The 26,501-nt window shown below is 32.3% G+C and overlaps 2 protein-coding genes across 3 annotated transcripts; one reads left to right on the top strand and one right to left on the bottom strand.

Moving 5' to 3' along the window:
* Window positions 1-6,748: 6,748 nt before the first annotated feature.
* LOC120086289 (uncharacterized) lies at window positions 6,749-13,356 on the bottom strand. Of its 2 annotated transcripts, XM_090311365.1 has the most exons (3): window positions 12,110-13,356; window positions 9,618-9,759; window positions 6,749-9,028 (listed from the first exon to the last, which is right to left on the bottom strand). In XM_090311365.1, exons 1-3 carry the CDS (start codon window positions 12,877-12,879, stop codon window positions 9,008-9,010), a joined length of 933 nt encoding a protein of 310 aa, XP_090167491.1. In that variant the 5' UTR covers window positions 12,880-13,356; the 3' UTR covers window positions 6,749-9,007. The 2 variants fall into 2 exon arrangements, with proteins under 2 accessions (XP_090167491.1, XP_090167490.1); XM_090311364.1 differs by lacking the exon at window positions 6,749-9,028 and having other exon boundaries at window positions 9,215-9,759.
* On the top strand, window positions 6,879-7,928 carry LOC120086296 (uncharacterized). Its single transcript, XM_039042865.2, has 2 exons — window positions 6,879-7,487; window positions 7,592-7,928. The coding sequence occupies exons 1-2, from the start codon at window positions 6,879-6,881 to the stop codon at window positions 7,664-7,666; spliced, it is 684 nt and encodes a 227-aa protein (XP_038898793.1). The 3' UTR covers window positions 7,667-7,928.
* Window positions 13,357-26,501: the final 13,145 nt, after the last annotated feature.

Here is a 26,501-nt window from a genome sequence, read left to right as displayed (position 1 = left end):
GATCGAATGTTTTGGAAAAACAAATATTATTTTGCCTAGAGGAACAAAATTTACAATTGACAATGCATTGTTCTCTAGTCAATCAAAGAGAAATTTTCAAAGTATTTAAGATATACGTTGCAATGGTTATCATATTGAGACTCATAATAAGAATAATATGGAATATCTATATATCATATCTACGGTCTCAAACAAAAAACATATATTGAAAGAGTTGTCTGCTTTATCTTCTGAATTATATTATACTCATATATGAGTAATTGAAATATATGCAACAATGAACCTGAAGTTCATGAATCCAAATATATTTACAATTTGGCATGACTGATTGGGTCATCCAGAATCTATAATGATGAGGAGAATTATTGAGGATTCAAATGGACACCCATAGAAGAACTAGAAGATTCTTCAATCTAAAATGAATTATCATGTGATGTTTTGCTCTCAAGGAAAATTGATAATTAGACTATCACCAGCTAAAATGGGGACTGAATCACCTATATTTTTAGAACGAATTCATGGTGATATATGTGGACCCATTAACCCACCAAGTGGACCATTTAGATATTTTATGGTATTAATAGATGCATCCAGCAGATGGTCACACATATGCTTATTATCAAGTCGAAATCTTGCATTACAAGATTATTTGCTCAAATAATTAAGTTAAGAGCACAATTTTTTGATTATACAATTAAGACCATTTGTCTTGATAATGATGGTGAGTTTACATTCCAAACTTTTGATAATTATTGTTTGTCAATTGGGATAAGTGTTGAACATCTTGTAGCTCATGTTCATACACAAAATGGTTTAGCAAAATCATTTATAAAACGTTTGCAATTAATTGCAAGACCGTTACTTATGAAAGCTAAACTTCCTTCATCTGTATAGAGATATGCTATTTTGCATGCATGTCACCTGTATGCATTAAGCTAGTAACTTATCATAAGTACTCGCCATTACAATTATCTTATGATCATGAACCAAATATTTTCCATCTGAGAATTTTTGGATGTGCAGAATATGTTCTAGAAGTTGGAAAAAGAATGGAATGCATCGTTATTGTCTCATTTAGATCCCCGTACAGATCAATGTGAACTTGAAGTTCAGAAAATAATTCATTTTTCAAAATATAGCAAATCAATTAGCAGATGCATTTATAGATGCAAAGAAAGTAACTAAGTGACATATATCAGCTGCAAATATTCCATAAAAAATTGATATCCCAACATAACAAGTTGTGACTAATGAGTATGAAACTCGTTAGAAGCGTGGTAGACAAGTGGGTTCCAAAGATAAAAATTCTTGAAAACGAAAAATAATTAATAGTGAAAAAGACTTGGTTGAGGATGTAAATACCCATAAAGAAATCCTCGACATGACTAGTGAGGAAGGTGAAATACCTAAAGATAATAATGAAATTTCAATAAACTATGTCATGACAAAAAAAGATGCAATCGAACTAATGTAATTATTGACAATATTTTTGCGTATAATGTTGCTCTTGATATTATATCTGAAAATAAGAATCCTGAACCAAAATCTGTTAAAGAATGTCGACATAGAAAAGATTGACTTCAGTGGAAAGAAGCAATCAAGGCAGAATTAAACTTACTTTCAAAATGTCAGGTTTTTGGATCTGTAGTCCGAACATCAGAAGATGTTAAACTTGTAGGATACAGATGGGTATTTGTGAGGAAAAGAAATGAAAATATTGAGGTCACAAGATATAAAGCAAGACTAGTTGCACAAGGTTTTTCACAAAGATCTGGTATTGATTTTGAGGAGACGTATTCTTCGGTGGTGAATACAATTACATTAAGATATTTAATTGGCTTGACTGTGTATAAAAGTTTGGATATACTTCTTATGGATGTAGTTGCAGCATATTTATATAGATCTCTTGATAATGATATTTATATGAAAATCCCAGAAGGATTTAAGGTACCTGAAACATATACATCAAATTCTCTGGAATGGTATTCAATAAAGTTACAGATATCACTATATGGATTGAAACAATCAGGACGAATGTGGTACAATCGCCTGAATGGATACTTATTGAAAGAAGGATATCAAAATAATCCAATATGTTCGTGTGTTTTTATAAAAAAATCACAATCATGATTTGCTATTATAACTGTATATGTTGATGACTTGAATATAATTGGAACTCCTGAAGAGCTATCAAAGACAATGGAATATCTTAAGAAAGAATTCGAGATGAAAGATCTCGGAAAAACAAAATTTTGCATTGGTTTGCAAATTGAGTATTTAGTAGATAGAATATTTATTCATCAGTCAACTTATACAGAAATTTTTTTGAAAAGATTTTATATGGACAAAACACATCCATTAAATATTCCAATGAGAGTCCGTTCATTGGATATAAAGAAAGATATATTTTGACCTCGAGAAGATAATGAAGAACTTATTGGTTCTGAAGTACCATATCTTAGTGCAATTAGTGCACTTATGTATCTTGCTAATAATACAAAACCAGATCTTGCATTTTCAATAAATTTATTAGCTAGACATAGTTCTTCCCCTATAAAAAGATATTGGAACAGAATTAAACATATATTCCATTATCTCCGAGAAACAATGAATATGAGTTTGTTTTATTCAAATAAATCAAATTTTGATCTAGTTGGTTATGTAAATTCTGGATATTTATTTGATTAACATAAAACTAGATCTCAAACAGGTTATCTGTTCACATGTGGAGGAACTGCTATATCATGGCGATTTTTGAAACAGACTATAACAGCCACTTCCTCAAATCATGCTGAATTCTTGCAATTCACAAGGTTAGTTGAGAATGTATATGGCTAAGGTCAATGACTCAGCACATTCGTGAAACGTATGACTTGTCTTCTAATAAAAACTTTCTAACAATATTATACGAAGACAACACAACTTGCATAACCCAAATCAAATGAGGATATATTAAGGAAATAGAACAAAGCATATTTCATCGAAGTTTTTCATACTCATGATCTTGAAGAAAATGACGACATCACTGTACAACAAATTTGTTCGAACTTATTTTCAAAGACATTACCAACTGCAACTTTTGAAACATTGGTGCACAATATTGGAATGTGGCGACTCAGAGATATTAAGTGATATTTTCATGAGGGGAGTAAATATATTGTATTTTTTTAGGAGTATGTATTATATGAAATATGTACTATTTTTCCTTCACTAGGATTTTTCCCATTGGGTTTTTTCTAGTAAGGTTTTAATGAGACATATTTCATATATATATATATATATATATATGGACATCTAAGGGGGAGTATTATGAATATTATAATAGAAAATAGATACCCATTGCTTAGTATCCAAAGGTCATGTATCACACCATTCATGTTGTCCATGTGCCATGTAGTTATTCATGTTTGGTGTCTATGTAAGTCCACATCCTACTTGTCACCTTGCCTATAAATAGTGACATTTGGTAGATCTTAAGAACACACTTACATTGGTGAGAATTCTATTTTCACTAATTTCCATATTATCCAATTTCATGATTTTAGTTATTTTATGTTTTAGTTATTTTATTTTATAATTTTAGTTTTTATTGATTTATTATTATTCTATAAAAATACTATTATATTATATTTTTCATATTCGTATTTCCATTGTGCTCCTCAATTTTCATAACAGCTACATCAATGATATTGAAATTTTATCTTTCGATTTTTTAATTATTTACTGTTAGATCGATTACTTATATTTATATACCTTACCAATGACGGGAAATAGCACAGACACACATCAATGACATTAACTTTCATTTTCAATTTGTAGTAGTTAATATGTTCATTTGCTATTTATTCTATTGCCAATATACTATCAAAATATAAAGCAACACTAACTAATCTAGAAAGTTCTTGAAGTATCAACAAAATGATATAAATATGTAAATTAGGATTTTCTAGAATTATGTTGAAATATGTAAATTGTAAATATAACATAAAAGTAAAGATCTACAAGTGTCCTAGGTAGGGGTGTTCAAATAATCCGACAACCCGAACAATCCGGACTATCCAATTCAAAATGTAAGGGTTGGGTTAGGTTAGTTTTGTTCTTGGGTTGAGCTGAGTTGGGTTGGGTTGTGGGTTGGCCAACAAAGAAAATTGGGTTGACCCAACCCAACCCCAATTATATATATATATATATATATATATTACTCTTTGTTTAAAGTTTGATTACTTTGTATTGATTAATTTGTGAATTTTTAATATTTATTTTTTAAAATTATTATGATATTTGTCTTGTCCAAAGTTTATAGTAAATATCATAGATATTTGGTATTTAGCATTTTAATTTTATGATATCTTATTTATTAGTCATGTGTTGTATATAAATTTATATATTTTTCATTAAAAATAAAAATAATAAGTTATAACCTGACAATCCAACCCAACCAAACCCGAATTTTAAAGGTTGGGTTGGAAACTTTATTTTGGTCATTTGGGTTGCGTTATGTACACATCTAGTCGCATGCTTTCTTTAAATTCAAGGAGAATTCCTTTAGATTAAGATAAATAAAAAAAATAACTAGATTATTTACAATCCAAGAACAACCTAAAAAATCTTTTTACTTGGACTTCAAGAATTTCATGCCTATAAATATGAGGTGTGGTCCCATGTGTAGGGGCGGATTTAGTCAAGGTCTAAGGGGCTTGAGCCCCCTCAACTTTATGTTTTTATGTATTATATGTATTACAAACTACCATGGTAGTTAAGCCTAGCGGTAAATATATCTTTTAACCTTTCTTTAAACCTAGTTTCAAGCCCCATTCTTTACTGCTATCCATATGTGAACCAAGTAAAGCAAGAAAGTTAGAAAAACTTAGAGTGAAAAGTGAGTGAGTGTGTCTTGAGACAGTGAAAAAATATTCTCTCAAAAGTGTACTTCTTTGTACCTTTTTAATAAAAATTTCTTCAAAGTGATTCTCTGTTTCTTTTGTTTCTTCAACATCTATAATGTCAAGGATTAAAAATGTTATATCAATGATATTGATCCATTTTTCTTTATTTTAGTGGTTGTTTACGTATCATCATTCATCAATATATTATACCAAAGATCAAAACATAATAATAGTAAACTTAATATTAACAACAAAAAAATTGATATCAAATAACAATAAATTACTAATAAAAATGTATCACTAACATGTCATTTTTTGTTATGTATATAATTGATAGATAAATATCAATAATAAATATATATCATTTGTATCATTAATAGATATATAATGGATAGAAATGAAAATGTTCTATCAGTGATAGTAATAAAAAAAAATTGCCAAACATGTAAAAATGGTTGTTAATATGCACGAAAATTAATCTATCAATGATAGAAAGCTATCGCAAATGGAAATATTAATAGGCTATCGATAAGATATATAATTTTGTTAATCAACAATTGACATAATGTTATATACATCTATAAGTGATAAAGGTAGAAATGGTTTATCAATGATGCACATAAAAATAGTTTGTTAGTGATAGACTATTAAAATGATCTATCGAAGACAGTAATCTATTACCTATAAACTATATAAATGGTATATCAATGAATGACTCGAGAATTTAAAAAGTTTCATATTTACAAATTATTTAAATTATAATTTGTTTAAGAATTGTTTTTCAATCATATACATTAAAAAAATGAACCAATAGATTGATTTTTAAAATAGTATTTCAAGAACCTTTTCTATCTAATACTATTTATTTCATGTCACACATTTGTTTTTCCTTAAAAAAAAAAAAACTTGATAATTCGCTGTACCCACATAGAAATGTTTATTATTTTTACCAATTCTTTGAACGAAAATTTTAGAATGGTATTTCTGTAAAAATTAAAAAATCAATTCAAGTAAATATATGTGTCAACCATCATAAAGCTTAACTACCAACCCTAGCATTAAAACTTTTTATTCCTTCACTCTACATATTTATAAATAAAAAATAATAATAAATATTTGTAATACTGAGATAAATTTTATAGGTTAAAAATCATTTTTAGTCCCTAGACTTTTATAAAAGTAACCATTTAGTCCCTAGACTTTGGTTTGTAACAATTTAGTCCTTAAACTTTCAATTTTTTTTTAATAATTTAATCCCTAAACTTTATTATGTAACAATTTAGTCCTTATATTTTAAAAATTAGCATTAACATTTAATGAGATTTCTTGTTTAAATAAACTAACAAATAATTAGAGACTCATAAAATAATTAAAGTTGAGATCTAATTTTGATAATATTTTTTTTACGTTAAAAACTAAATTGTTACAAAATTAAAAGTATAAAAATCAAATGGTTACATATTAAAGTTTAGGGACTAAAATGTTACAAAATTGAAATTATAGAGACTAAATTATTACAAACCAAAGTTTATATACTAAATTTTCATGAAAATTTAGGGACCACTGGTGTTTTTTAATTAATTTGATTAGAGTTATATATATATTTGGGGATGAAATTTATTTGAAGAGTGGGAGTACAATATAAAATTTCACTTTGGCGTGTGAAGTTTTGAAGTTTTGCATACCGTTAGGAGCCACATGTTACATCTTTTTCCCCCGAAAAAAGAAAAGCTTGTGTGAGTAATGGCATTGCCAACATTTTACTCTCAGCCACACCCAAAGCCTTTGCCCGTTTCTTTTAACCGACCCACCTCTTCTCCTCTCTCCCTTTCATTCTTTAAGCAATTCTTTCCGCCATTTCCATGACCTCAAGCTTTTCTCAACCCCAATTGCGATTCTCGCCTCCTAACTTCACTAACAAGGTTCTTCAATTCAAGGGCTCCTCTATTTTTCACAGAATTATCGTAGCTTAGCAAGCTCCAAATCAAGCTCATGGCTATGCCGCCTGATAGATCAAACCCACTTCACAACTTCTCCTTGCCGTATCTCAAATGGGGTTCTCAGAGATTCCTCAAGTGTATGAAGGTTTCTTCTAACTCCAGCCCTTCTACCCTTGATCATCCTTCTATTCAACGCCAATCGAAATCCTATCAATTCCGGGCCAGACCCATCAATTCTAAGCCCGTGAACTTCACCAAGCTTTCTTCTCCGATGAACCCAAATCATTCCAAACAGAAACCAACCAACGATCGAAGCAGTTCCATCGAAATCATGCGAGAGAAGATCATGCTCGATATTAGGGAGGAATCGAAGAGAATCAAGTTTTCAATTGCTGATGAAGGGGGCGAGGATGAATCCGCTGCGGCTCGGCCGTGGAATTTGAGGACTCGCAGAGCAGCATGTAAGGCTCCTCAAGAAGAGAAGAATCCGGAATTGGGTTCATCTTCAACCAAGGCTATGATGAACAAGAAGGAGAAGAATCGAACTGCGTTATTTGTCTCGTTGTCGAAAGAAGAGCTTGAAGAGGACTTTGCGGTGCTGGTTGGTAGACTACCGAGGAGACCAAAGAAGAGGCCAAGAGCTGTACAAAAGCAAATGGATGTATGAATTTGGAATTTCTTTCCATTGTTCTTCTGAATTGTTTCATTTTTTTTTTTTTTATCATGGGGTTTGAATGGTTATTGATTTTACTCATAATTTTGTAGGCACTTTTTCCTGGGCTGCTACTGACTGAAATTACTCTAGATTCATATAAAGTTGATGATGTTCCTGAAGCTTGAAAGGTTCCATTGCTTTCTGTGAATTCCCATTTGGGAATTGGATATGCAGGTGAGATCATGAAATCATTTTGCTGTTGTGGTAACATATTCTCAGTTTCTGTTACAATAATGCCAAAAAACAGGATGTGTAAATAATTAGCAAAATAAATGTTGAAGTAATTGTAAATTTTGTTTGCCAAGTTTCTTAGTTGTTCTGCTCACTGTATAACTCTTAACTATCTGAAATGCTATGCAATGCAAGGCATATTTGGTTATTGGGTAAGGTAAACTTTACCTCTATTCAATGGGAGAAAATTTCTATTAAGTACATATTACCTACATTGTTGCACTCTATTTTATTATGAGAAGTGAACCCTTTATGTATTCTTTGTCAATTGCTTTGGTGGTGGCTTTAAAAGCCTGACATGAAAGGTAAAGCCATTTTTTTCAATGGAAGGAAACTAATTTCCAAGAGCAATGGAGTTCCTTAATTTATCGTTATTTTTTCTTTCCATATATGCATTTCTGTGTGAAGCATAAAGAATGTTCATTGCTGCATCGCTTTTCTTTAAAAATTGACATTCTTGATTTCTGAGTTGTTCTATTTTCATTTCTTGCTTGCATCCTGGTGCTTCATAAAGTGCATAATACATTCCCTTTTCTCCTTCTTATCTTTATTTGGGGGTGGGGGAGGAATAGTTGGTACACATTGTTGCCTCCTAGATGAAAAATACTGGGGTGTGTTTTGGGTTGCACCCATATTTTTTTTTTTTTTTTTTTTTCAATTCATTTAATAGTCCAACCACAGTTTGTCAGGTGGCAAACTCATCTTTTTCTTTTCCGAGTTTTTTCTGCTATGTGGTTGAGGTAAATTGTAAAGAGATAGGTGCAATCCAAGATGCACCAAAGTATTGCTCATCCTAGATATCATTTTAGCCAAGTACATTTGTTTGTAGATTTTTCAGTTTCTATAAGGTACTTGTTGTTAGACAAAGTTCTTCAAGGAGTTTACTCCACAAGGAAATCTTTTACTCTCATTCAAGCAACTGTAGTAGTCCCTTTGAAAGAGGTCTTTAATGATCTTATCAGTACCATCTTTAATCAGTTTGTCAGCAATTTGAGTGAGATCGAGTCTTTTTTATGGGAACAAAATCAATATCAGTTCACTGGGAGATCATTCAATTAGCTAGATGAACGGCTTGTTTCGAATGCTTTCCACATGCGTAAAAACCACTTTTTTTTGCACTTAACACTATATTTTTAAGTACTTGAAAAGTCATTTCAAAATAGCACGAGCATGAACTTTCTTGTATAGCTATTTTTCGAACCTTCTGCAGTCCACCAGCATGATCACAACAGCTTCTACTTCAACATTGGAGTTACCTGATTCAATTTGTTGGCCGCCATGAAGCAGCTTTCAGGTAATTTGTATTTTTCCTCCTTTTTTGGAGAAGAAAAAAAAAAGTCTATTTATACGCCTAAGCTTGTCAATTTATAATAATTTTCAACTTAGACTTCAGTTTAACAAATTGGACTCTACACTTTAGACATACAATTTTTACCTTTTATTCAATTTTCGCTAATGCACCTACTATTGTTAACCAAAAATAAAAATAATAAAAATCTTCCTAAACTCGAGAGTTTCAATAAAATTAAATTTTGCATAAAATAAGTTTAATGGAAATATCAATGTTGATGGAATATCAACATATCGACAGAAATTTAATACCATGGGTGACTTGACTCGACTGTTTATTTATAATGACTTTGTTTTCTAAAGTTAAGTTTAAGAGGATGCCATTAATTGTGAAGTAATAGTAGGGATATGTTGCTGTTAAACAGGGGTGTTAGCTTTACTGTTAATCATTCTGTTTAGTTGGTTGGCTAATTATTCATTGTCCTCCTCTTCATTAAGATAAATCACTGCACCATACAATAATTCTTAAGATGGTAGCAAAGCTTTAAAGCTTACTGTTGCAGAAATATATGAATAGAAGAAAAGGTGGCTATGGATATCCTCCGAGCTCGAGCTTGAGCTTGAGAAGTGAACATAGCCCTGAATCGTATTTGGTATGTACTCTCTGCTGAAGTCGGAGATCCAAATCTTCAAATTCCTACATGTTGCAACAAAAAAAAAAAAAAAAAAAAAAAAAAAAAAAAAAAAAAAAAAAAAAAACTAAAATTGAGCTGATACAAAGGATTCAACTTTGAAGGATGTATAGAACATAGAAGTAAAAACGTTCAAAGGATTCAACTTTATAGAAAGTAGATCAGTTTTGACAGACAGTTCGAATGCATCTTGCTTACAAGTGCATCTACGAGACGAGACGAGTGATTTGTACACTTTTTGGAAAAAAAAATCCTGAAAAAATCAGCTGGAAGTTGTATGGTATTTTCGAAGAGGTAGAAAGTTTTCCGTATGGAACAAGAGAAATGAGAGAAGTAGAGATTGGAAAGCATTTGACGCAATAAATGCATCTTCATCTTTGTTGTGTGGAAGACTTATTCTGAATGCTATCTCAAAACTACAATAGTTAGTTTCTCGCTAAAAATGACCTTCTCTCGGTTTAGTTACATATCAAAGCTTCCATAACTTTAAAAAGTTATCCAATAAGTTTTTGTATCTAATATAGTTTTGAATTTAATAATTTTTTATTTTAATTTTGAATTTAGCGTTTAGTAAGTTTTTTTCTTTTATATATTAGATTTTTTTAACTGGTTGACCTAGAAGGCATAAAATTAAAAGTATAAGACTTAATGTATGCTACTTGTAGTTTGATCTGTCAGACGGACATTTGAGACTTATAATTTAGCATTTTTATAGTATATATATTAAAAATAATATATTACTTTTTCGAAAAGAAAAAAAAAGTTTGAGGTTTAATGATAGACATGAATCACATGACCAAACAAAGATGAAATTATCGCAAAAGAGATGTTATTTGTTATCACTAGTTGTCAATTCGAGCATTATTTAGTAAATAAGACATTAATTATTATATCAAAGATTCGAATGTTCGATCTTCCATAACACAATTATTGGACTATTGAAAAGGAGAATAAAAGATTCACTTGTTTGTGGAGGGAAATGATAAATTGGGGTAAAGTGGTAAAACATGAAACGTGTACCTTTTTACCAGAAGACAGACCCCATCATTTCAACCATAACAAGAGGATCAAATTTAAGAAGACATTAAGAAAATCTTGGCTTTGTTTATAATATATCCCTACGATAGAGACAGAAATGCAATTTATTTAAAAATATAAACTTTGGGGGTAAGAATGACATCAACATTATTTGAATATAGTGTTTTTTAAAATTTAAAAAAAAATAAAAAAATAAAAAAATCAATCGTTCACGGCTCCACATTATCCCGGAAATATGGGTAAAGGCCAAAATATGGGAAGTGAGAAAAAGAAGAGCAATTTTGGGTTGACTGTATTCATCTTTTTGGAGTTCATCTTAACTACACGCATAAAAAAAAATCTTAAAGAGTTTTAAAAAATATAAATAAAAAGGAGTTTTGCTATGCAACAAACTATAACAAATTGATTAGAATACTAAGAGGTTATTATAATAAGTGATTATTATATTAACAAATAGTAAACACTATAATAAAGAAGGATTTGGAATAGTAATAATATAATGAATGATAGATTATAATAATTGAAAACCAACTATTATAATTAGAACTTCAAATGAGTTAGCAAAATTAACCCACTCCATCACTTGAAATTTGGGCCAACTACCTCCTTAAATGAGCTGCAAAAAGATGGAGAGAGACCATGATGCATAAAGTATATTTCAAAAACAAGAAAGGTAGGTTTAGTTTTAGGTAGGAAGGTTTGTCAGTTCTTGCATGACAGTGTAAGCATCCTGAGTAATGGTCCCATCTTCAAAACCTTTCACAAATCAAACCAACAGAGAACAAACAACCATCATTCAAAAATAGCCCACCCCAATTTGATCAACTTTAATTTCTTGGGTGTCTAAAAGCTAAAACCAGCCATTTTTCAAATGAGAAATCTCCAAACCAAAACCAGAAAAAGGCAGCTTGCTTTTCTTTAGATTTTGAATTTCCTATCTGCTTCACACACTCAATCTTGTCCCATCTTAGGAGAAAAAAGGCATCCAAAAAAAGACACCCATCAAAAGTTTTTGATCATTAGCTGTAAACACAGATAAAAAAGACACTAAAAAAATGATCTTTTCAGAGAGAGAGAGAGAGAGAGAGAGAGTATGAACAAGAATGGCAGAGCCAACTTAGGAAGGTGCTGCTGTTTCTCTGTCTCCCAAGGTTTTGACATGTTCATATGCAAGAGAATGCCACACCCTCCAAACAAAATCCACCTTATCTCTTTCAGTTCACATATCATATGGCAAGTAGGCTTTGAGAAATCTAGCCTTTGTGTAATGAATTCAGTTACCAAAAAGCATAACAAAAAGAAAAGAAGAAAAATTACTTTCTGCTCTTCTTTTCTTTGCCTCCACGTAAAAAAGAACTCAACCCAAAGATGTTTGCAGTTTCTTTGGTGATGTAAGGAGGTGGTACATTCAAAATGGGATTCACAGAGAGATTGTTCCCCTTCCCATAAAACCCTCCCTGGTTCTTCTTCTGAGCCTTTTGGAGTTTGGAATATGAATTTGCAGCAGAGTTTGAAAATGGAGATGTAAAAAATGAGGATTTGGAATTGCCTTCTGAAACTGAATGTTGTTTCTGCAGAACAGGATTGTGGCTTTTCACATCCTTCAATGGTGTTCGTTTTGGGTTTTGCACTGAACCAGTAGAATTGCTTCTTGATAAAAGTGGTAGCGAGCAAAATGAAGTCTTTCTACTGTCATATGTAACACTATTACTCCTCCGAAACCCCCAGAAAGATTTGGACCGAGTCTTCTTCTCAAACTCAGAATTCACCCCATGAACTAATTCCTCTGTATTCTCTTTCTTTGAATTCTCTGTTGCTACAACAGGAGGAAGAGGAGGAAGTGAGGAAGGTAAAATTGGACTGTCATGTTGATGGCTTCGTTTACTGTGCACAAACCTGTGATGATTCTGAGTGGGAATGATGACGCCATTGAAGAAGAGCTCATCAGCAGAAGAAGATTCATACTCAAAGCATCCGCTGACACAAAACTCAAATTCAGAAGATTCACGTGGCTGGATGGGCAAAATCTCTGAGAGGACAAGATCATTTGACAGTGAAATCCCAGGTGGGCATTTTGTCGAACACATGGTGGGCAATAGAGTTGTAGAGAGAATTTCAGTCAGAAATGGCAGGGGGAATCATATGGGTTTGGAAAGAAATGGTTGAAAATTGAGAATCAACCAATTGGGTTTTGAAAATCAGAGGGCAGAGAGAAAATAACAAACACAAAAACAAAAAGCAAAGCGACAGGTGTGGGGGATCGAACGAAGAAGCAGAGTTGCAGAGATGGAATGTTGTAATGGAAAAGAAAATGAAGAAGAAAAATGTCGTTCTCGCACACTGCCAGAGGAAGAAAACAAAAGAAAAGGCGTGGACAATAACTGATGAATCTGCAAATTTGGAGACGAAGAAGAAAAGGAAGGTGGAGAAGAGAGAGAGAGAGAGAAAGAAGGGAGCGGTTAAATGGAGTGGGGAAGCTTCTACAAAAGAAGCGTTATTATCACCGACGAAGACCCAACAAATAATACAATCTCCTCTTTTCCCCCATGCCTATCCAAATTTCACAATTTTATCGTCTTTTATGAATATTTCAACAAACAACAAAATAACCCAAATAAAAACGTTTATCCTCAACTTATTTATAAATATACCAAAATCACTCTCTATCTTAATAGACATCACTATATTTGAAAATATTTTCAACAATTTTATTATTTAAATTATCATAGTCAATAAATATTTTTTTTCTTAAAAAGTTAAAAGGTTTATTATCTATATAATATTTATATTAGTGATATTTCAAATTTTAAAACTTTATTATTTTAGTACAATACGAAATTACAAAATTGTATAAGGTTGAAAAAGAAATTTGATCTTTATCATGGAGTTGTTTGAGCAGTTGCCGTTGCTGCAAAGTACAACAAAATCAATTATAGAGTCATTATTTGTTTTCAGTGTTGGAAGTTCTTTTTCTTTATTTTTAAATTTATATTTTCTTAGTTTAAAAAAAAACAAGTATATAAATTAAATGTTCTTATTTTACTTTTAATTTGGTTTAGTTTGATTCAAATTAGCTAAACTTATCATAATTTAAAATTAATAAATAGTGATCATCATTATTTGAGATGCTTTAGTTACCGTAGAGTTTTTGTTTTTTAAAAAATTAGTGTAGAGTTTTAAACAAAAATCACTTAGCTTCTATATTAGTTAATATATTATTAAAAAAATGAAATTAAAGAAAGAAGAAGACTAAGGCCTCCTTTACCAACTCACAATTAATTCATACTCTGTTGCAATTTGGCAATTGGATGAGATAACCTTATTTTTAAATTAAATTATACAAAACACAGTTGAACTTTAGGATTAAGTTAATTTTAATTTATGTCATACGAACAAAAATAAATTATTTGTGCCTTCTCAATTTTGATAATCTTTATCTAAATGTTTAAATTTTCAAATGCTAGAAAAGAAAACCTAAATAGCTTTTTTTCCCCTTCTTGAAATAATAAATGGAAATGAACGTGATAGATAATGTATAGAAATGTAAAGGTTTATGTCATTGACGACTCAAAATTAGTTATAGAAAAGATTTAAAACATATTTCCATATTATTAAAATTGACTTTAGACTAGGGGGGTTTAAAAAATCCAGTAATCCGACCCTACCCAATCCAAATCGCAAGGGCGGTTGGGTTAGATTTTATTTTGGGTTGGATTGGGTTAAAAAATTTTAAACATATTAAATTCGGGTTGGGTCTCGGGTTACCCAATTTCATGGTTGGGTAGACCCGACCCAACCCGGATATATATATATATATAATGAAAACATAAAACCGGCAGATCGTATAGCATTACTCAGCGATCGTGTAGCATTTGGTAAGCCGTCGTATAACATTGAGTAGGTGATCATATAGCATTGGATAGGCGATCGTTTAGTATTTTGTTATTCAACGATCGTGTAGCCGAGCTCAGCGATCGTGTAGCATTTGGTAAGCGATCGTATAGCATTGGGTAGGCGATCGTATAACATTTTATTACTCAGCGATCGTGTAGCATTTAGTAGACAATTGTATAGCATTGGTAGGCGATCGTATAGCATTTGCCAATTGGTAAGTGATCATATAGCATTTAGTAGATGATCGTATAGCATTGGTAGGCAATCGTGTAGCATTTACCAATTGGTAAGCGCAGTGGCCCAATACGGCCCAACCCAAAAATTTTGGGTTGGGTTGGGTTGACCCTCCAAAAATGAACTAATAGGATTCATTATTAGCCAACCCAAATTTTCGGATTGGTCCACAAAATTCTCCCAACCCGGCCCAACCCGAACTATGTATACCCTTACTTTAGACTAATTTTTGGCTTCTTTTGAACCTTAATCTCAAATTAATTAATTAATTAATTAATATTTTGATGGTAATAAATATACTTTTATTTATTAACAATTTGAGTGTTTTGAAGTTTTCATTACATAGAGCTCGGAACAACGGTTCCAATGCAATTTGAATCACTCAAATAAGAGTTCAAATGAAGAAAATATGATCAAAACAAGCTTAAAGGAAAAATATCAAATTGATAACATGACAGAATTTTTCTCATCAAAGTGGACCAATTGAAAGGTACCACTTGTAGCATGGAAGGAAGACACGTGGTGGGTTTTTGAGATTTTGAGATTTTGGATTGGTTTAAAAAAGAAAATGATTTTAAAAGAAAAATGAATTTGATTTGATTTTATGTTTGTGTCTAACGGTAGTTTTGGACACATGGTGGATTCTTACTTTTTGTTGAGTTTTAAAGAAAAGAAATTTAATATTATTTTTTACTTGTGTCTAATTGATTCAAAAAAGAAAAATCTTCACCGTTGATTTTTTTTTTCATTTCCAAGATCTAATGACCCAAATTAAATGTGATGTTCACCAATTTCCCTCTCTTCTTAAATTCTACATCTTCTCCAAAATTAAACAACAATTACATATTTTTGCAATCCTCAAAGCCACCATTGTTATTTTCTCCAAGCTCTTAATTTTTTCTTTTTATCTTATTCTTTATCTTAGAAATAAGTCACTCTTACTTGTTTACTATTTAAGATTGATTATTTCAAAGCGATGACCTACGTAACTTGACCTTAATCCTGAGCTAGCTATGAACTCCTGTTTATTCGAGATTATCCTTAGATTTGCATAGGTGAGGATTGACTCAACAGCACTGACTCAATAAGCCTTTCATTTTAGGGGTAAGACCGGATAGATTTTTGGGACATAAAGTGCAATATGGAATTCACTCCTACTCGCTTTTAGGAATAGTTGAGAGGTTGTTCCCGTAAGTGCTGACTCTAGATCTTGAGCAAGGAGCCTCACCCTCTCATTGGCCCGAGAAGGACACGATTTAGTGATTGAATCACAAATTAACTGTTCAGGACTTAAGGAACAAGATGTGAATTTGGGGGTAAAACAACTTTTGTCCCAACCGTTATTACAAACAACTTGTGAAGGGTTGACTTACTAATTATGGTTATTATCGAGTGGATACAATTGAGGGGAGTGCAACTACTGGACTTTAGTAGGGTGATCCGGTAGCTAACGGATGTTGGTTAATTCGGGTTAAAGAATTTAGCTGGTTAATCTTGGATCGTTGGAGCCCATGATCTATAGGTCCATTAGGTCTCCTTACTAGCTCACAAACGGATTAAACCTTAGGATAGAGTGAAGAGTAAATTGGAAGTATTCAAATTTGAATTAAGGGAATTAATAATTATATACGATATAATTACACGTTTCATTTTCGAATTAAACGAAATTGGAGAATTGGATAATATTTAAATATGATTTAAATATTAAAATTATATGAATGGGGATTCATGTATGTAGAATTGGTGGTGTAAATAATTTAATATTGGATATTAAATTATTTTAATTAATTATTTAAACTAATTTTATTTAAAATTAATTATTAAAATTTTTGAAAAATTAAAAAATTCAATTCAATTGTAGTTTTAATCTAATTTCTAAAAATTTAATTAAAGAAAATTGGATTTAAACTAAAAATTTGAGAACCCCAATTTAGTGGGTTTCTTCATCTTTTGACACTCACAGTTCCATTTTAATATACTCACTTGATGTGGATTTGGTGTCAATTTGTTGTGTAATTTAATTGCACTAATTAAGGTAAATAAAACTCAGTTGATTCAACTGAGATGGAGGTATATGCAAAAGAAAATTCTGCTGAAATTTTGTTGAAGAAGTGTTCTTCAACTTAAGAAGAAAAATTAGGGATCTCCAAAATTCCTTAAATCTAAGCTCATTTTGAATCACACAATTCAATTTAAGATCCGAAAAAATAGTAGGGAAGATCAAGTGGTGGTCTACTACACTTTTGGAGTCAAGATTGAAGTAGAATTTGTGGATTGAAGAAGGTCTTCAAATGTATATCAAAAACCCTCTCTTTTATCTTGTGAACATGCTTTCTTAAATACTAAAATTGATGAATTAGAGCACTTAATGATTTTGTTTGTTTTTACTAATTGCATGCTTTCTCGTAATCGGTATTCGAGCATGATTTAAGCACTCAATTCATGTTAATTTCAGCTTTGTGGATTATTTGCATAGGTTGTATGAAATGGTTGCTAATATGGATAATTTCAGTTTTCGCATTAAAATTCTATTCAATTAAATGTTAGTTATTGTATTTGTTTCTTCGTTTGTGGCCCTTAATGTGTGATTAAGAGTCTCTAAATTTGATAGAGTCAATAGAGTTGTAATTAGGTTGTATTTGAAGAAAGAAGCAAGAAAGGTCAGTTGCAGAAATTCAAGAATGAAGCTGCTACTAGGCAGCGGTGCAACGTTGCCCACAGAGCGTTGCAACGTTGTTCTTCATTTGCCCATGGCGTTGCAACCCTGGAGTGAAACGTCACAATGCTGTTTATTCCAGCCCAGATTGAATGCGCGCGACCTGACTTGTGGTTCAAGTGAACCAGTTCAGCTAGTTCAGGTCAATGAGGTCTGGTTCAACTCCATTTTGGTCGTTCAACCTTTTTTGGTGATTTGAAGGTTCGATTCGAGTCGGTTCGTGAAGGCCTAAAGATTTTTGGAGGAGTTTTTAATTTTTATTGGAATATTTTAGGCTTTTTGCTTCCTTGAAATTTCAAAACTGGTCCATATCAGTGTGTGTTTAATTATTTATGCATTATGAATGTATGTTATAATTAAATAAATCTTGTATGTACATATAGTATGCCATGAAGATTTAAAATCCCTGCATTGAAAGTATGTTATAGAGAATTATAATATATAGTATGCATGTTTAGGGTTTCAAGTGCTTAATATAAAGTATTATATTAAATCCCGAAATGCTTAATGAATGATATGGATGTTCAACATGTCTATTGTTTTATAGTTTTTACAAAAACTGAATTAGATATTTAAAATCCATAACAAAGATAAGATGTATGCTCACCTAAGGTTAACAAATAACAACTTGTTTTAATAGTTCAAATAGATCATTATCTTGTAAAATTTGATTACAAACTCAACAGGTCTATAATCCAGTCTAAGGATTGAGGTATTTAAGTTGACGGTTTACAGAACACCTCCTACTTGGGGATTATAACCGAATAATTGAGCATTGTTAACCCGATTTTATGAGCATGTGTGAGCGTTGTAAGATTTTAAAACTAGTTTATCACCTAGACATCGTAGGTTAAAATCCAAATATAAACGTTATACTTGGATAATCACCAAAACTTAGGTTGTCTTATTAGTCGGAATATACCTAAGTAAATGTTTTCCCAAAACAATGGAACATTTCAGTGGGAGATTGATAACATATACGATATGTTGTTCTTAGCTCTCATGTCCTAAGAGCTCACACCGTGAGATTCATGCTTGGCTTTGTGTCACCCTGGGAGTGACCTCCATTTGGAAGTATTTGTACGGGTCAATAGTAAGGTGAATAGGGGAAGTAGTTCATAGTAGGTGGGTGAAGGATATGTGTCAACGTATCCTGCAGTCTCTTCCATTAGTTTGAACCGTGAGATTCCTATGTTGTACCTGCTTGTCGTTTTTATGCGACATACACTAGCCGTTCTACGGCAGTTATCCCTCGAAGGGTTGTAACATGGGATTCAGAACAACTTAAACTCCATAAATGAATAGGATTTCTTAGGTCGATTCTCAAATTTGACTCTCCAATTCGGTAGCATCGTTGGGGCTAACCTTTGAAGTCTGGAAATGGAGGGTTACATTTACGAGAATTACTAAGTGTTAGTAAGTTCTTGACCGAAAATGGTAACTAAATGACTATAGAAATACGAGTTATTCTGGAATTAGTATTTAGTCAAGAATGTCTTGCTTCAGTGAAGGAGTATTTGACTGCCCCTTGATAGCATCTATTCTAACTCACTAAAGTATCATTGCAAATAAAATAATAAAATTTGGGTACATTATTACTTTGCTAAAACATGATTGGACTTAAAAGAAAATCACTAATAGATTGTTTATACTTTCATAGATGACTAGCTCATTAATACAGTTATTGGCTTTTGAGAAACTTAATGGGGAAAATCAAACCTGAATACAATACTGGTAATAGATGATCCGAGGTTCGTTTTAACTGAGGAATGTCCTCTTAACCCCGACTCAAACACAAACTGAACTATTCAGGAAGCATATGGCAAGTGGACAAGGGCTAATGATAGAGCCCAAGCCTATATTCTTGCCAGCATATCTGATGTTTTGGTAAAGAAACACGATCACATGCATACCGCAAAAGAGCTTATGGAATTTCTGCAGAGGATATTTGGACAATCGTCCTTTTCCCTTAGACATGATGTCATTAAGTACGTTTATAACTTCTATATGAAAGAAGAGGCCTCTGTTAGAGAAAATGTCCTTGACATGATGGTCTATTTCAATGTGGCAAAAGTAAACAAAGCTGTCATAGACGATAAAAGTCATGTAAGTTTTATTATAGAGTCTTTTCTGAAGAGCTTCTTATAGTTTCACAAAAATGCAATGATGAACAAGGTAGAATATAACTTGACCACTCTTCTCAATGAGCTATAAACTTATCAATACCTCTTGAAAACTAAGGGACGGGAAGAAGAGGTAAATGTTGCCACTGCAGATAAAAGAGGGTCGTCTTATAATATAAAATCTGACTACTCTTCTTCTTCTAAGAACAAATGTGTTTAGATGAAAAAGAGTAAAGGGAAGTGGAAGGCTCCTACTGACCGCAAAGGCTAGGCTAAAGTTGCAGATAAAGGAAAGTGTTTCTACTGCAACGAAGACAGGCACTGAAAGAGAAACTGGCCGAAGTACCTTGCGAAAAAGAAAGTGGAAAAAGCAAAACAAGGAAATTAGTTTTTGAAGAATGCTCGTAGATGAAGAGATGACTCTCAAGATTGTGAATAAAGGAATCTATCTTGGAAAAATCAATGGGAGTTATTGAAGTTGTTTTTCAAAAGGTAGATCCATTATATTAGATAATATACTTCTTAATGTAATGAAAAGTCTTGTATCTATTTTTTGTAAGAACATTTGTATATAAGTATCTTTTGACATAAATGAAATGCTCATAAGAAAAAGATGTTTTTTTAATTTTTTTTTTTCTTATAAAAACTTCTATGTTAAAATCGACCAAAGCAGGCCATTTCAAATATTTAGATATTTAAAACGACTGAAAAACAAAAGGTAAAGGTTACTTCAACACTTATCTTTGGCAATTAAGATTTGGTCACATAAATATTAATATGATTGAGAATGGTTAAAAGTTGTCATCTAAATTAGTTAAAAGACAACCTTTTAGCATTATGTGAATCTAACCAAAAGATCTTTTACAAAGAAAAGGTCTTAAGAGCCAAAGAACCTTAGAGCTCACACATTCAAACTTCTATGGTCCAATGAATGTCATAGCACGAGAAGGGTATGAATATTTCATCGATTTTATTGATGATTATTCAAAGTACGGTTTTATTTACCTAACTTGATCATAAGTCTAAAACACTTGAAAAGTTCAAGGTGTATGAAAACTTGTTAGGTAAAACAATTAAGACACTTCGATCAGATCGAGGTAGAATGTACATAAAAATTGAGATTTCCAGAACTATTTGATAGAACATGGAACCCAGTCACAACTCTTTCAAGAAGAAAAACAGAACCCTATTAGACATGGTTCGGTTGAAAGATGAGTTATGCTCAGTTGCCTAAATTGTTTTGGGAATACACAATAATGATTGTTACATCATTCCATTAAAAGCATTTATGAAACTCCACATGAGATGTGGAGAGGTCATAAAAGGTTGTTTATGACATGTAAAGGTTGTTTATATATTTTCATAATTTGGGAACGACCGACACATGTGTTGGTGCCAAATCCTAAGGAATTGGAATATCGTTCAAAATAGTATACCTATCAGTAGGCAACCCAAAAGCAGTATACTTCTTCAACCCAAAAGAAAATCAAATATTTGTTTTGACAAATGTTACTTTACTTGAAGAAGTATACATGAGAGATCATAAATTATTGTATCAAGTTTCCATAGTAGTTATAGAAAATCAACAAGAGTTATTGATTAAGTTGACCGTAAAACAAGAGTTGTTAAGATTGGTCAGATGCATCTTTCTCAAAGAGTTGAGAGTGCCTTGATATAGTGGGAGGGTTGTGTGACAACCTAGCCATAATATGAGTTTAGTAGAAATTCAAGTCACCAATACTTGGTGATAGCATCAAGAATCAAGAAGTATATTGTATACTTATTGGTTTACAGAGGTCCTCTCGACTATCGTGTTTGAGGATCACCTAATGAATCTAAGACTACAGGTTGTATAATCTAGGGCAAGTGGGAGAAAAACCCATAGGTGTATGATACCTAGTAAAGACAAACTATGGGTATGTCATGCCCTAGTTTATTGTATTTCTCTCTAAAAACTCAAAAACTCAATATTATGTGCACAAATGTGTGTTACCACTAGAGTTTTAGTCCAATTGCTCATTTCGTTTATAGAAATAATCTAAATCCAATAAACTAAGATCTATGGCTATTACATGAGTACTTGAACTTTATGTGTAGACATAATGAAGGATCTCTTACCGAAGAGTTCCATGAGCGCATTCGGATTGCTCCGATCTCACCGTGAGCGAAATACACATTATACATTCAAAACATATAGTTATGCAAAAAAAAAAAAAAGTAATTATCGGCATGCTAAGAACAAGATAATAATAAGGGAATGAGTTGCCATACCAGTTGAAGACAGTCTTCAAACTTCGGAACTCAATGCAGCAGAACCCTCCACGCGATCTACCAATGCCCAACAGCAGCGTCAACAACAACAGCACGAATAACCGCACGAACACGAACGTTGCAGGGACGACACCACCAGAAAAGAGCCCCGAGTATTCTCGAAGTGGGAACCCAAAGCGTGGTCTTTGGTGAATTTGGTAGAGGAAGGAGGAAACACGGATCGTGTAGGCGATAAACAAGTAGGAGGAAAAATGCGCTATCGTATAGCAAAATGCTTATTATTTAGGAGAAGCTACACGATCGTGTAGGTTTTATTGAATGGTCATTTAGGAAATGGTATACGATCGTTTAGCAAACTCGACACACTATTCGATCGGTTAGAGAATCTATGCGATTGTGTAGAAACTAGTGTGCGATCGTTTAGACGCGAGGTAGACGAAGAGCAACTATTGTATAGGCTCTCGATTCTTTTAAGCGATCGTTTACGATTTCACCGACGCATGCTCTCTGTTTTTCTTTTGAACGACGATGAACCATCTTTTAAAAAAATGAAATGATTTCATTTTTGTTTATCGATTACAATAACCGACGCATCCCACGTCCAAACGTGATTTTTGAATTAATTATCATATAATTAACCAACTAAAATATTAATAAATATAATCATATTATATTTTTAACCTATAGTTTGATATCACATATCTACTATAGTATTTTCTCCTCTACTTGATATAAATCATATTTATATCTAATTTCCGCCAAAATAATATATCTCATACATTTAGCCAATTATATCATATATAATTAACCAGTCCGATTATATCATATATAATCAAACTTCCTCTTGTCAATTTGAACATTTCGAATTAACCCAAACACTGGTTCTCGACTTTATATAAGCTATCTAGGGGACCTAATGGACCTGTGGCTCGAAACTCCAACGGTCCGTGAACAGCTGACTAAACTCTTTAGCCACGAGATCCACCATCCGTTAACTATCAGGCATTCCACTAAAGACCAACAGCTGAACTCTTCTTATCATAGATATATTTCTGTGTCCATCAGATATAACCAATCATGAGTATGATGACGATGCTCGTAAGTACAATTGGGCCAAATTACCGTTTTGCCCCTGTAGTTACATCTCACTCCTTAAGTACCATTGATTCTTCTAATGAACAATACAACATAGTCCAACTATGTGTGAACACCTCTAGAGCCAAAAGAAGATGTGTGGCACCACATCGTTCAAGGCCCGGAATCAGTCCTTAAGGGAGCTATCTATCTACTTACCTCTGCCTCGGAGAATGAGTGAATTCTATCTTGTATAGCTGACTTCCCAGCTCCCAAATCAGATGAATCCCCAAAATGGTAGGTTTGAATCGGCGACCTGACTACTCACACCCATACAAATCAAAGAATCGCCCTCAATGGCAGGAATTCCCAACTTACTCAGGATTGAGGTCATGTTACCTATGGTCATCCTAGTGAAGTGAAGTTTCTGTCATGAACGATGTTATATAACGAGACATTAACACTTTGTGATCAAGTCTTATACAAACTTTTTGTATAGGACGCCCCCGTTTGCATGTCCTCAACACGAATGATCAGGATCAGACCATTTGTGACAAGTCACAACACTTGTGACCATTCCACAAGGCGGGCCGCATCCGCAGCGTTACCAAAATAAGGTTTTCCTTTTATATCCATATACTACAGACCATTTTGGTTATCATTCAAGACATGATCCACTTGTATGTCACCATATACATGCTTGAGTCACATACAGATAACCAGGAATTTTATGTTTATTGGTTTGTGGTAAAGCAAATAAAACAAGCTAATGAGCAAAAATACAAGATGTGAAGTAAATATCATATATTAACAACACAAATGTTCGTACAAACTATTTACAAACTACAGGACACGAGACTTTAGGGCATCAACCCCAACACATAAGAGTGGATCAAGTTAAAATAAATAGCCACAATTGTCTATAGTATATGGATAAGACTGGATACCTTATTTTGGAGACACTATAAGATGCGGCCCACTTTGTAGATGTTACAATTGTTGTAAAGTGCTACAAACGAAGTGATCATGATTCGTTCATGTTGAAATATGAGAGTGGAGGCGTCCTATGCAAAGAGTTTGTATAAGATGGGCCAAGAAATAAGTCACTTTTACTTTTTTAACGTTGTTTACTACTTAAAACTGACTATTTCAAAGCGATGACCTAGGTAATTTGACCTTAATCTTGAGCTAAATATAAACTCTTGTTTATTCGGGATTATCCTTATATTTGCATGGATGAGAGTTGGCTCAATAAGCCTCCCATTTCAGGGGTAAGACTGGGTAGATAGCTGGGGACATAAGGTGCAAGATGGAATTCACTCCTATCGGCTTTTAGGGATAGTAGAGAGGTTGTTCCCTTAAATGTTGACTCCAACTCTTGAGCAAGGGCCTTACTATTGGCTTGAGAGGGACGTGATTTAGTTTATGGATCAAAATTGTTCATTAGAGGATCAGTGGGACTTAAGGAACAAGATGTAATCTCAGGGGTAAAACAACTTTTGACCTAGCCGTTATTACGAATAACCTATGAAGGTTTGAGTTACTGATTATGGTTATATCGAGTGGACACAATTGTATCTACAGTGAGGGGAGTGCAACTATTGGGCTTTAGTAAAGTGATCTGGTAGCTAACGAATGTTGGTTAATTCGAGTTAAAGAATTTAGCCGGTTAATCTCGGATTGTTGGAGCCATGATCTGTAGGTCCATTAGGTCCCTCTGCTAGCTCACAAATGAATTAAACCTTAGGATAGAGTGAAGAGTAAATTTGAAGTATTCAAATTTGAATTAAGGGAATAAATAATTATATACGATATAATTACACGTTTAATTTTCAAATTAACGAAATTGGAGAATTGGATAATATTTAAATATGATTTAAATATTAAAATTAATATGAATGAAAATCCATGTTTGTGGAATTGGTGATGTAAATAATTTAATATTCGATATTGAATTATTTTAATTAATTTTATTTAAAATTAGAAATTTGAATTTTTGGAAAATTAAAAAATTAAATTCAATTTTAGTTTTAATATAAATTTTCTGAAATTTTAATTAAAGAAAATTGGATTTTGATTAAAAATTTGGAAAAGCCCCAGTTTAGTGGGTTTCTCCATCTTTTGATACTCACAATTCCATTTTAATCTACTCACTTGATGTAGATTTGGTGTCAATTTGCTATGCAATTTGATTGCACTAATTAAGCTGAATAAAACTCAGATGATTGAATTGAGATGGAGGTACATGCAAAAGAAAATTTTGTTGAAATTTTATTGAAAAAGTGTTCTTCAACTTGAGAAGAAAAATCAGTGACTTCTTCTCTCTAAAATTCCTTAAATCTAAGCTCAATTTGAATCTCACAATTCAATCTAAGGTCCTAAAGAATAGTAGAGAAGATCAAATGGTGGTCTACTACACTTTTGAAGTCAAGATTGAAGTTGAATTCGTAGATTGAAGAAGGTTTTCAAAGGTATATCAAAAACCCTTTTTTTATCTTGTGAATATGCTTTATTAAATGCTAAAATTGATGAATTAAAGCGCTTAATGATTCAGTTTGCTTCCACTAATTGCATGCTTACTCCAACAAAGTCTACTCTGGAGACTTGACTTAATCGATCAAATTCATCATGCATAGATGAAAGGCTTGACTTAATCGACCGTTGACCAAAAGTTCAAGGCGCAAAGTCTCTTCTTTCCAAAATGATTCCTATCGAACAATTGTGAAAAAGTAGGCCAAGCATATGGACGGTATTGGTATCAACCAATTTTTCTCAGGGGTCTTAAACACACCTTAACATATTCGATCAAGGAAGGATGTACCATCGTCGAATATTGTTTGTTTCTCTTTTGTTCATGAGATCTCCATGATTGACATCAACACCACATCATAATTGGTTAGTAATTTGATCGACAATTTTTAATCGGAATTTTCGCACTCTAATCTAAATCGATTTCTTTCTTTATGAATGCAATTATTTAGATAAAGTTTTTATCAGTCTAGTCCCCACTTTCTAAACTGATATTTTGGATCTAGAACAAGAAAAAGTATTATTACAGAACTTTGGGTAAGTTCAAAAGCGAGTTAGATGGTTTGGCTAATTGATTTTCAATGGAAGTGTATTTCTTTTTAAGTTTAATATATTTGTTGGGCATAGTTTGGAGATTAATTAAAGTGTATTTTTAGGTCACGTAAATATCTCATTGGAAGTATTGCAAAAAAATTTCAAAAGACCTTTTATGACTACAAAACCCTCATCTGAATTATCGTGTAATGAATTTTTTCCTTTGCACGTTTCTTTTATCATACATCTTTATTTTCTCCTAAAATATCTCTCATGTTTTAAATCATCAAATCATATTGTTATTTTTTTCAAATATCAAAACTAAACCTTTTTT

This window comes from Benincasa hispida, chromosome 2, assembly GCF_027475165.1.
Source record: "Benincasa hispida cultivar pf3 chromosome 2, pf3_genome.v1.1, whole genome shotgun sequence".
Classification (NCBI taxonomy): domain Eukaryota; kingdom Viridiplantae; phylum Streptophyta; class Magnoliopsida; order Cucurbitales; family Cucurbitaceae; genus Benincasa; species Benincasa hispida.
The sequence above is the reverse complement of the archived record's forward strand: the minus strand, read 5'-3'. Positions and strand labels throughout refer to the sequence as shown.